This window comes from Eptesicus fuscus, chromosome 10, assembly GCF_027574615.1.
Source record: "Eptesicus fuscus isolate TK198812 chromosome 10, DD_ASM_mEF_20220401, whole genome shotgun sequence".
NCBI lineage: Eukaryota > Metazoa > Chordata > Mammalia > Chiroptera > Vespertilionidae > Eptesicus > Eptesicus fuscus.
Genome location: NC_072482.1, coordinates 83,421,737 through 83,434,557, shown reverse-complemented (window position 1 = coordinate 83,434,557; position 12,821 = coordinate 83,421,737). Strand labels below are relative to the sequence as shown.

The 12,821-nt window shown below is 37.4% G+C and overlaps 1 protein-coding gene across 1 annotated transcript in view; it reads left to right on the top strand.

Moving 5' to 3' along the window:
- Window positions 1-9,728, top strand: part of CLVS2 (clavesin 2) — a 60,975-nt gene extending 51,247 nt beyond the window's left edge. The window contains exons 4-5 of the mRNA XM_008138708.3: window positions 1,457-1,677; window positions 9,641-9,728. Coding sequence (XP_008136930.1) covers window positions 1,457-1,677; window positions 9,641-9,728 — 309 coding nt within the window. The remainder of the gene's footprint in view (window positions 1-1,456; window positions 1,678-9,640) is intronic.
- Window positions 9,729-12,821: the final 3,093 nt, after the last annotated feature.

The window sequence follows — 12,821 nt, the reverse complement described above, 5'->3', positions numbered from 1 at the left end:
AAAGAGAAGGTTTCTTACATGAAGTAATGCATCTGATAAACCAAAGGTTATATTCTTAATAAAATAAGGGCTTCAGATGCTAGAGCTTAACTTTCCAAGGAAAAATTCCTTTAATTTCCTATGAGAAGAACCTAGCAGTGTGTGTGTGTGTGTGTGTGTGTGTGTGTGTGTGCGTGCATGTGTGTGTGTGTGTGTGTGTGTGTTTCCTGGGCTGTTGTGCTCTGCAAATAGGAGTGGAAAGTATAAAGTTTGCAATTAATTTGATGTGCTCTGGGACAGATGACATCTCCCCTCTGTAGGTCCCGCATCACATATTCCAGGCCGTTGTTATTTCTGCCTGTTTTGGCCAATGACTTGCTCTCATCTGCTTTCACTATTGAAATCACTTGTTGATTGGTGACACCCATCCTTTTATTTTAGTTGCTGTTATAGACTAGTCTTCCTTTGTTTTCCTGTATATTAACTTCAGTAGATTCTAAAAGTATGAGATACAAAGACAAATGTGCTAGCCTGTTCATCATGAACCTGAAGTATGAAATCATTTCTGTCATTTATAAATTATACTTCTTAAATAAATATTATATAACTTTACACGAGATGACAAACAATGCTTTATCTGAGAAGACTGATTTGCAGTTTTGAGATTGAAATGTAAGAAAAGAGGTAGCAATTTATGGGGAAACAGATCTTGAGTCTGTAGCTTGAATAGTTTTTCAGTTTAACAAAAAAAAAGCTCTATGTAGACAGTATTATCCATAATTAATATATGCATACACCTTTACATTTTGAATCCATTACTTCATTTTCTATTTGAACAGTAAACATGGAAATCTTGAATAGAGAAGATGGTGAAAACACTATAGAACATAAGTCCTTTGGGACATGAACCTTCACTTAACCTTTCATTATGATGATGCTAATCCACTTTTATTTACATCACATACTTTGCATTACAAAGTGGTAATTTAGTAGTTACAGTATTCGCATTTTACGGATGATAAAGAGAAGGCCATACCAGTGACAGCTTTGGGGCTCAATAACTTCAATGGGCTTTGTAGTTGACGAGTCCCTTATGAGAAGAATCTGTTTTAATAGCATTCATTATGCACATCATCAGCTTTGCACAACTAACATCAGAATGATGTACAGATCAACATGCACATTAGATTCTTCTAATGAACCTGGCTATGAAGCAGAAAACCAAATTCTGGTTCCAGCTCTTTAACCCAATAACCAGCAGACCTTAAAGTTCCTAACCTCAGAATTTTTATATGAAATACTAGGATGACAGTACCAGCCTGCCTGTTACACAGAGTGGATAAGGGGCTTAAATATTGTAATGGACATAGAAAACTCTTGCTTCTGCTCTTGCTATTGTTACTTCCTCCCCACAGCATTTGGATGATATTACTTCTCCTCTGTGTGTTTTCTCCCACCTCTCTTCTTGTATTTGTAGATATTTTTGCATGGTAACAACCTAAATAGTCTACACCAACTAATTCATCCTGAGATCCTGCCCTCTGAGTTTGGAGGAATGCTGCCCCCTTATGACATGGGAACATGGGCAAGAACACTGCTTGACCACGAGTATGACGATGACAGTGAATACAATGTGGACTCCTACAGCATGCCTGTGAAAGAAGTAGAAAAGGAGCTCTCCCCCAAGTCCATGAAGAGGTATGCGGGAGGTACTTGGGAAGTGGGCTAGGGTCAGGGCAGAGGCAGCCCAGGTCTAACTTCAGGTTTTATATTTTTGAAGGCTATAGTTGGTGAGATTTTAAAGCATTTTATGCCCCCATAAAATGGACGTCTAGGAATTTTGGACGTCTAGGAATTTTGAGTCAAAGGTAGTCATTTGAGCTAACCTGAACTCAGTGTTGTTGAAGATTCACAGATAATCTAGCAGGGCCCTTAGAAGTCACTAAATCCAGTGATTTTTCAAACTGCACTTCAGGGTTCTGGTTGGGTTTCTCAGGCCAAGCAGGTGGGGTGGGGATGGTGCCCATCTCCACTGCAATGAAAATGACTCCTTTCTAAGCAGTTTATTAGACTTCGGTGTAATATTTCATTTGAAGTAAGGGATCCATAGCAAACACACACACACACACACACACACACACACACCCTTCAAACACTAATATCTAAAGCTTATGTTCTCTTTACAATATTTCTGCCAAGTTTCTGTTTAAAGGTCTAGCCATTCCTGGGGCAAAACATTCTACTTCCTTACAGCTTTAATCTTTATAAAATTCACTGTTGAGTCAAACACCCTGCTTTGACTCTCACGGTATTCTTATGACTGTTTTCTTTCAATCAGTGCATATTTATTGAAGACATGATCTGTATTAGGCATGTTCCTAGGTGTTTTGGATCCATTGTGGATAAAATGTACATCCAGCTATCATCCAGTGATGGAGGGTGGGGGAGTTGCCAGACATGCACAGATGTATAACTGAGTTTGCATTCTGTAGCACATAGAAGATATCTAATGTCCAGGTTTCCCCAGGCCACACCAGCCCAGGGTTCATGTGAAAAATGTAACAAGTATTATTTATTTTTGGTTCATTTCCCATCACAGAAGAAAGGAACCATAGCTCTTGCAAGTCTCTCCTCACCTAGCTCAGGCACGACCCAAGAGCATCTTACATGTCATTCCAAACACTGTCTTGCATCCTTCCCTGATGAAAGCCTTATGGCCCTTCTGTCATTGCTCTGACTCATGCAGTGACATTCCAGTTCTCTGAGCTGGCCTCTCTTTTTGCTGTTACTACTGTAGGGGTGTGTGTGTGTGTGTGTGTGTGTGATGTCTTCCTCTCTCTAGGCTGCTCTACCTCTCCTTGGAGAGAATGAAAAGGCCAATGACATCTCCTGCTTTAATTTCTCCACTAAGCATAAAGCTTATGTCTAAACCAAGTTTAGGCTTCTCAACTCCCTTCTCTCAAAACAGGACTTCTTAATTTGAGTTCTGTGTGCTCCTAACCAATGTGGTTCATGGATGGGCTCTTGAGGGGGTCTATTAAGTACTAAAAGTTGTCTTCAAAGCTGTGTATGGAAAGGTGTGAATATATATAGTACATTTTTAAGGCATATATTTCATCAAATTCTCTAAAAAGTTTTCTAAAATAAAAATATTTAAAAGACATTGCCTCAAAATGTCTGGTTTCTTCTTATAAGATAACAAACTTTTAAAAAATATACATTTTTATTGATTTCAGAGAGAAAGGAGAGAGAGAGAATCATTGATTGGTTGCCTCCTGCACCTGACCTCCTGGGGATCGAGCCCACAACCTGGACATGTGCCCTGACCTGGAGTCGAATAATGACCTCCTGATTCATAGGTCGACACTAAACCACTGAGCCACGCTGGCCGGGCTAAAATAGTTACATATGTTTCCTTTTTCCCCAATTGACTCCCCTCTCCGCACCACCCCAGCAATTCCCACCCCAGGCAAGCCCCCACTGTCCCAGTGTCTGTGTCCATTGGTTATGCTAATACGCATGTATACAAGTCCTTTGGTTGCTTAACCGCTCCACCCCCTCCCCTGCAATTTGTCTCTGGATCTATTCTTCAAATTATGTTGATCATTATATCCCACATATGAGTGAGATCATGTGATATTTATTTTTCTCCGACTGGCTTATTTTGCTTAGCATAATGTTCTCCAGTCCCATCCATGCTGTTGCAAATGGTAAAAGTTCCTTCTTTTTTATAGCAGCGTTGTATTCCATTGTGTAAATGTACCACAGTTTTTTTTTTTTTCATTATTTTATTAAGGTATTATATGTGTACATATCTTACCATTGCCCCTCCAACCCACTCCCATACATGCCTCACCCCCCAGGGTTTTGCGTCAATTGGTTATGCTTATATGCATGCATACAAGTCCTTCAGTTGATCTCTTATCTCCCCACTTCTCCCTAACCTTCCCATTGTAATTTGACAGTCTGTTTGATGCTTTACTGTCTCTGTATCTATCTTTTTGTTCATTGGTTTATAATGTTCTTTATTATCCATGAATGAGTGAGGTCATGTGGTATTTTTTCTTTCATTGACTGGCTTATTTCACTTAGCATAATGTTCTCCAATTCCATCCAGGTTACTACAAATGGTAAGAATTCCTTCTTTTTTATGGCAGCATAGTATTCCATTGTGTAGATGTACCATAGTTTTCTGATCCAGTCATCTGCTGATGGGCACCTAGGCTGTTTCCAAATCTTAGCTATTGTAAATTGTGCTGCTATGAACATAGGGGTGCATATATCCTTTCTGATTAGTGTTTCTACTTTCTTAGAATATATTCCTGGGAGTGGGATTACTGGGTCAAATGGGAGTTCCATTTTTAGTTTTTTGAGGAAACTCCATACTGTTCTCCACAGTGGCTGCACCAGTTTGCATTCCCACCAGCAGTGCATGAGGGTTCCTTTTTCTCCGCATCCTCGCCAACACTTGTCATTTGTTGATTTGTTGATGATAGTCATTCTGACAGGTGGGCTAAAATAATAATCTTACTATTAGTTGTTGCAATCTACTGTTTACTATATACTTTTCATGAATTAGGCCCTTACTAGGTACTTTTTTTTGGTAACATTAGTTTGATCCTCATAGCATCCCTGTCAAACACATTGTAATTGTATCTCCCAAGTTACATAGTCTACATGCAGTGAAACAGCGGTTCCAATCCATGAAATGTAAAGTCTTCCATGTTGTTGACATGAACTTTGTCTTCCCTTCCATGACAGTGTGACACAGAGAACCCTCACTCTAGATCTGAGCTATATAAAGATTCAAAGACAACTGACATAGGTCGTTTCTTTGGCTAACTAGCAATGCTCATTTCACGTAATCCTCTCTGAGCACATTTCTCTCCATAACCTCCAAGACCATAGCTGTACTCTGCTCAAAATCAGAGTATTTCACTTCTCTGCTTTAACTTTTTAATGTCTGCTGATTATACAATATAAAATCAACTCCATATTGGGGCTTACATTGTGCTACATGATCTGATCCTGCCTACCTCTCTTTTCTGTTTGTTTACCTTTTCTTTCCTCTCCTACCTTTCAGACAAAACATCCTTTTTTATCCTCCTTCAGCCTCTGCATCTTGTTCCTATCTAAGGGTCTTTATACTTGTCACCTCTGGTTGGAATGCCCTTTTCCTACATTGTCCAATGGCTGGCCCAGTCAAAGGTCATCTGCTGAAGAGGTCTTTTGATCTTTCTCAATCACCAGGTCCTAATCAGTTCTACTTCTTCCTCATTCTAGTCACCTCCTTAATTTTCTTCATAGCATTTACCAGTCTGTGAAGTGCCTTATTTTATTTAATTTTATACCCAACCTCCCAGTGTAAGCTTCATGGAGACTGCAGTGGCTTTGTCTACCCCGTTCTCTTCTGCATCCCCAGTACGTGGAGTAGGGCCTGGCACACAGGGTGCTCACTAGGTATGAGCTGAGAAATGAAGGGGTCCTCTGCTGTCTGTCAGTGGCCCCTTTGAAGTGCCATGTTGAGAACTGAACAGGTAACATCTGACACAGTTACTACTTGCACTGAGGTGCCAGAATTCTGGCTTTACAGTGTAGACGTCATTGGCCTTCTTTTGTTTCTGTTGTTGTTTTGTTCAGGAAGCCAGAGCACATTGCTGACTCATATTGTACTGCCTAAAACTAGTAAGTCTCTTTCCAAATTCTCATAATTCTCTATTTCTAAGTATAGCTTTTTCCTCCAAGCACATTACTTTAATCGATTATACCATCTTGTTGGATTTGGCTCAGTCTATCCACCTTTTGAAGTCTTTATGGATCCTGATTTTTTTTTCTCCAATTAATTAGGCCATTTTGTTCCCTGCACACTTGGCTCACAGCACATCGAACTCCCAGCCCTGGAGTTTCTTGCTTCTGATGTGGGCTGCTTATGTTTTTAGACATCCTTTGTTTGGTATAGGCTTTGTATCATATGAAGCTCTTATTGTTCTATTTGAAAACTTCTGGAAGAATGAGATTAAGAAAGTTATTTTACTTGACTCTCATCTTCTCCATCTCAGGAAATGGCAGTTCCCCACTTCTTCTCTATTTCCTTTTTCAGATTTATGTCATACTCTGAGAGAGAAAGAAAAATCATTCCTTCACCAAAGAGTTGTATTTAATTCTTCCGTTGGGTGAATTTAGCTAGATGTGCAGGAAGAAGACTCTGTCCCCCTGTGTAAAATTGTGGAGGAATAGCATAGTCACGTGATAAGACACAAAGTTCAGTAGATTGCGAGTGCCTTAAACTGGGCAAGTGTCTTTGACCTCATATCTCTAATACCTAGGATAGTGCCTGGCACATAACAATTGCAGTGAGCAACAATACTATTATTCAAATATGACTTTCAGTTTTATTGGACAATATTTAACATCTATTGCTACTACATGCCAAAACCTAACTAATGTTTTTTTATATATGTATTGACTCCTTTGCTTCTCTAAACAACTATTAAGGTAGTAGTAGCCCAAACTTATTAATGAGGAGACCCAATACAGAGAAGGTAAGTAACTTCCCATGTCACATAGCTACAAAGTAGTGATGCTAATATGGGAACACAGGCAATAGTATTTCATACGTCATTTCCTTAACTGCTACCATGTGCTATCTGCCAGAATTTATGCTTGCATTTATGCATGAATTATTGCATTTGATCCTCAATACATCTGTATGATGTAGGTGCTATGTTGCCCATTTTATAGATAATGAGAACCAACTTTTAGAAAGTTTAAGTAGCTTTCCCACAGTCACAGAGATAGCAAATAGCAGAACTGGAATCCCTTCTGTCCAAAATCTAGCCTCTTAAACACTAAGGTATAGTACAATATTGCTATAGTAGATGCATAATAAATGAATGAGTGATGCCTGGATAATTAAATTTAAATTATTTGTTTTAGTAAAAAATAAAAGTTATGGCAAAGACAGTGGAGGCTGTGTGGGGGCTGTTGAGATATCCTATGACTTCATGATGGACAACGCCCTCTATTGCAGCTGAAACAGACCAATTCATTAACTTATGATCCTGCACAAATAATCCTTTGTTTTGTGTAAGAGAACTACAATAACAATAGCAATTTCATTGGATTAAGATAATAGTACACTTGGGGCAATTAAACACCCCCCAAAAATCTTAATCATCTGAATTGGAAATGGTTTCTGCCTGGCTTGTTTTATTAAGGAATGGTTGCACACGTGGGGCCATTCTTACATCTGTAGTGCATGATGAAAGGAAACTAGGAACTCTATCCCAGATGGTGTAGTCCACTATAATTTCAAATGTTATGAAAGTCACCATATCCTCTAATACTTTTAACAAATAGTCAAGGAACATAAAGATTTAAAAGATTGTGTGTGTGATATGTGTTTTCACAAAACATTTCGGCAGATGCTTAAGTTGTGTCCTTTGCACTGTCTGAAGAGCTTTGGTGTGTACTCCTTAAATCTTATTAGATAGACCTCAAGATTTATGCAATAGACTTAACTTTATGAGAATTTAAAAATACATTTTCTGTTAAGAATTTCTCCACAGGATAAATTGCTATTCATTTTGAATGCTTAATACCGATTTTTTTTTTCAGTATGGAAACTATTTATTGAGTAGAAGTTAAAACGCTGAGATCCTACTGTGTAACAGCCTATGAAACACATTGTGTTTGCAGCAGGAGAGACATGATAAGGTCCCTGCTCATGGAATATACAGTGCAGTGGGTACCAGTATCAATCCAACACTTTAGTGCAGGACAGTAAATGAACCTCTGCACGTTTTAGTATGGAGTAATCTTGGGAAACTAATTTTTTAGTTGTTTAAGAAAAACAGTTTTAAAGGTCTAATGACTCAATATTTTGAGCAATATTAAAATGTATTTCATTGATGTACTTTTTCCAAGATAAATTATTATTGTTACCCTCCCTCCCTCTGGGTCCCCTTCTATCCTGCTCTCTCCACACACACACATTCAACTTTAGTCAATTTCCTTTCTGACCTAGGCATCTAATACCTAGCCTTGAGATAAAATGGTAAAAATGAATTATGAACTAAAACCTCCCTGTTTCAGTATTCCCACCTTCCTTTCATTCTCTCTTTAGAAAGGAATTTAAGTTTATTTAAGTGAAGGACTGACTTTATCAGTTAATCCTGTAATTATTTTTGCTTTGATAATTAGTTCCATTGCTTTTCTTTTTCATTAGCATGTGCAGTTGTAGTTTAGCTTCTAGTCTTTCTGTTTGAAAGTTAATGAGGTCTGCTAAGAGGCACAGCGATAGCCAATTGGCTGGAATGCAGCAGCAGGGGAAAAATTCATTACCACGGAGAATTGTAAAAGGGCAGCTGCTTCCTTAATGCTGGAGCTATTACGATGGCAGCTTCCTGCCCCAACAGTAGCATGTCTCATTAACTCTCCTCCTTGCCTGTTTTATGTTGTTTCCTAATATATAATTCCCACCTGCTATCAAAGGCATGTGGAAGGGGTTTTCACAGTATTTGCTTTCCTAGTCATAAAGAGCTGCTGCTGAAACAAGAGGGGTTTTAACATAACTTTAATTTTTAAAAAAAAATGCTTTATGTACTATATAAGCAAGTTAGACACTTGTACAACTTACAAAGCAATCCCCCCATAAGTGTTGCACCCACCTGACACCACATATATTGACTATATGTTGACTATTATTGACTATTATTGACTATATTTTCAACGCTGTACTTTACATTCCTGTGACTCTGTTCTAACTGCCCATTTGTACTTCCTAATTCCTTCGTCACCAAGCCTCCTGGGTTTTAACTCTTTAAAAGTCTTAAAACATTTCACAAAATTTCAAGAATAAGATTTATTTTTTTCAAATAGTCTAGTGGGAAATTGAACAAAACTCACATTCAAATTTTGACTTTTTTCCTAATGTGATCATGAAAAATAAAAAGTGTTGGTTCAAACATGCGCATTTACGTTGAATGCGTTTCAAAGAGCTCTTTAAGACAGGACTCAAGGCTCCTATCATTTTTAGTTTAGGTCTCATAACAATAATTTTACTGTAATAATTTCCCATTTGGGATACATCTGTCTTACAGTAGAAAGCCCCAGTCTCAAAGAACTTAACCTTATTGCCCCTCCGGCCGGTGTTGCTCAGTGGTTGAGCATTGACCTATGAGCCAGGAGGTCACAGTTTGATTCCTGGTCAGGGCACATGCCTGGGTTGCGGGCTCAATCCCCAGTGTGGGGCATGCAGGAGGCAGCTGAACAATAATTCTGTCTTATCATTGATATTTCTTTCTCTCTCTTCCTCTCTCTTCCTCTCTGAATTCAATAAAAATATATGTTTTTTTAAAAAGAACTTAAGCCTATTCTTGTGTATTTAGGATCCTTTGCTGTTGAGTATTCCATTTAGAGGCCAGAGGGGATTGTTTCCTCAGATGCAAAACCCACCGAAAGTCTCTCTCTCTCTCTCTCTCTCTCTCTCTCTCTCTCTCTCTCTCTCTCTCTCTGAATGTGTAGCATTCTCAGTTTATAAATCCCTTGATGAAAAGGGAGATAACCCGCTTCAGTGAGAGCAGCAATAATGGAGAAAAGACAGAGTAGAGAATGCGATTATTTGGTGATAGCTCACTAACATTGGCTTTAACATTTCCAGATCCCAATCAGTAGTGGATCCTACAGTCCTAAAACGCATGGATAAAAATGAGGAAGAAAACATGCAACCTTTGCTCTCTCTGGACTGATACCTGCTCTCCACTCTCCATGGATGAGAAATGAAAGGTACTTGTTTTCAGCAACAGGGACAGCACTGTGGAGGAATTACCAGCTGGAAACTTATTTATTCTTGTCAATGTAGCATACTATATAATAAGGCATCAGGCTTTCCCATTTGCCTGAACCATGGGGGCCCTAGTCTGAATTAAAAAGTGAATAATTTATTCTGTAAGTGCCAAGTTCTTTGTAAATATACAATGTAATCTTTATGTCAAGTTTGTAAATTTTGGTAATAACTAAAATTGGAAAAGTTTGGCCCATGAGTTCATGCCAGTGATGTGAACTATTACAAAAATAAAAGACACTTACATAATCAAAGCTAAGTAAATGAAGCCCTGTTTCCTATGAAGCCATATTTCAGCTCTCATTGTGATGTTTCATTGTTTTTATCTGAAACTCTGTCATATTCAAATGTACTTTTAATGGGCACAAGGAACTAGATGACTATAGGAAATTATTATGATAAATGTATTTCCTGTCTAGTGATTTTCAGTTTACAGAAAATGTGTTCTAGTGACTATCACTGGCCTTGCATTTTGGAGACAAGGAATGGCAGATAATCTGGTAAATTGAACACTTAAACTCTTACATATTGTTTAATTCCTGGAGTCTTGTAAAAGAATATGTTCCCCAAAGTAAGATGTGGAATTCTGAGAGTGGATTTCTTTTTTTTTTTAAAAAAAATGCTGTCTTCACAATATACCCTTTATTCAAGACACACACTCCCCCCCCACATTGAATCCCTGTCTGATTTATTTTAAGAACATTTTCCCCTCAAAACTCTTTGACCAAGAGAAAGAGAACTCATACATAGTGTTTTGACTGCTAATTTTGAACATAAAAGTTACTACATACAGATAAGGGGCTAATTTTCAATTATTTTGCACTGGGTCAAAAATGTATATTCACAAACACATATATATTTTTACTGAGCTCTAATAAAACCTTGATGTGACAGGCTTATGAAATAAATTATCCATATTCAATGGTTTTACAGGTGGTATAGATATTACATGAGATGCTAACTCTGGAAAACTACTTCTTCTAAAGTTAATGAAAATGTGGTATAGTGAAACAGACTTTTAGTGAACCTACTTAAGGGAATTCTAACTTAATTTGTAATGTACTCTTGAATCTGTGCCATTTTAGTGAAATGTATTTTTCAAAACAATAGGCCTCAACTTAGTGTAGGCAGTATGAAGTGATCAACAGTGATTCATACAGTTTTTCCCAATTTCAAGTTAATGATCTTATAAGTACACATTTTCTTTTCAGAAAAGATTGAAAGAACACATTGCATCCAGGAGACATACTGGAAGTATCTGAGGGCATCTGAGATAGCATATTATACTTTAAATATAGACTTGGAACCCTTATGTTACTGAAATTTTTTATTTCATAAAAATTCTGCAATTATAGCACATTTTAAAAAAATCTTACTTTAAATTTCAAATTCCAGTGTGAAAAAAGCAAAAATTTTACCACCTCTTCAGAGTGGTAATTTTTGAGATTGAGAACTCACCATTAAAATGTTTTTTTGAAAGAAAACTATTTCAAGGAACTCTTGGAAACCAACAGAAATAAAGTCATGTAGCAGCCTTTACATACTTTTTTTGCTAAAAACTTAAAAAATTTTCCGTGTTAATTCTACAGTCAATAATCTTAAAATCAAGATCAGTACATCAATCTGCAGTATCACCAGTGGACAGTCTAATACTTGTAAACATACATAAATATGCATAAATGAAAGATCCCTTACAAATGCCAACCTCCAGTCAAGTGTGGAAGAAGAATGACTGGTAGGTACTCTGCTCCACTGATAAATATCATAGAGATGGGAATGAATTGGGGATAGAAAGCCGCAGCAACTCTTATCTTTATAAGAACCCTGACCATTGGTGTGCTTACTGTTTTCTAACCTGACATACATTTTACAGCCTTGAACTTTATATACTATATAAGCAAGTGTTAGGCAACATGATGCATTGGAATAAAGTAGAAACAAACTAAGTACAGAAGGCAGTGAGCTTTTCATTCTCATTCATTTCTTTTCATTTATTGCCAATTTGTAGAATTCTACCAGCTTCAGATGTCAATCGGCATAGCCAGCTTCTTTCCCCTATCATTAGACTGGTGTCATACGAAAATAAGTCAGAAGGCATATTGTTTAGGTCTATACCTATCTAATTATAAGTATCATTCACACTGTCTCCCTGCCCTATGTTTGGAAATTCTGCAGAGGCATGGCTGTTCACCTGCTCTTCTTCAAATAAGCAATTGAGGATTGGCTGGAATGTATAATATATTTTAAAATGAATGAACAAAATTACAACAATGATGCCTTTTGAACTAGCTAGATCTAGATCGATCTGTAACTCATTTTCCAGGAATGTGTTAGAAGCTGCATAGTCAAGGGATATTTGGCCAACTTCATAAAATTTCCCCTCAGCTTACTAGCATTGTTTAGGATTTCCCCTCTCCTGCCATGTGATTTTCTGTCTTGTAGTTGTGTCTGTTGTTACATAACTTAGCAAATAAGCAACCCTATATTTCAATTTAATTGTGATAGTACACTCACACACATGGACACACAAACACTAGACTATTTGCCCTAATGAATTTGTCTCTATTTTGAGAGCTATGCTTTTTTTTAAGGTATTTTCTTCCTAAAAATATGTAGACATCAAAGAATTATCACATTTGATTTGGAATAGGCCAGTAGTTCATTTCTCCTACCCCACCTGCTCTATCTTGTATATTTTCTTTTTTGTTTTTTGTTTTGTTTTGATATTTCAGGAGCAGCTACTTTCAAAGCTCCTTTAAGAATAAATAACTTCTCTTATGTTATCAGTGATAGTTGCACACATTTTTGACTGACATTTTAAAAGGAAGAGATTACCATGAAAATATACTCTAAGAAATATGAATAAGTGCCTCTTTAAAAATGGGGTAAAGTAGTGATACTAGAATATGAGTTCTATTTGTACTCTCTTCCAAAAAGTAAGGGCGAAACATAGATATCATTTGAAGAAGGATATTTGAGGACTTGCTGTGAGCATTCC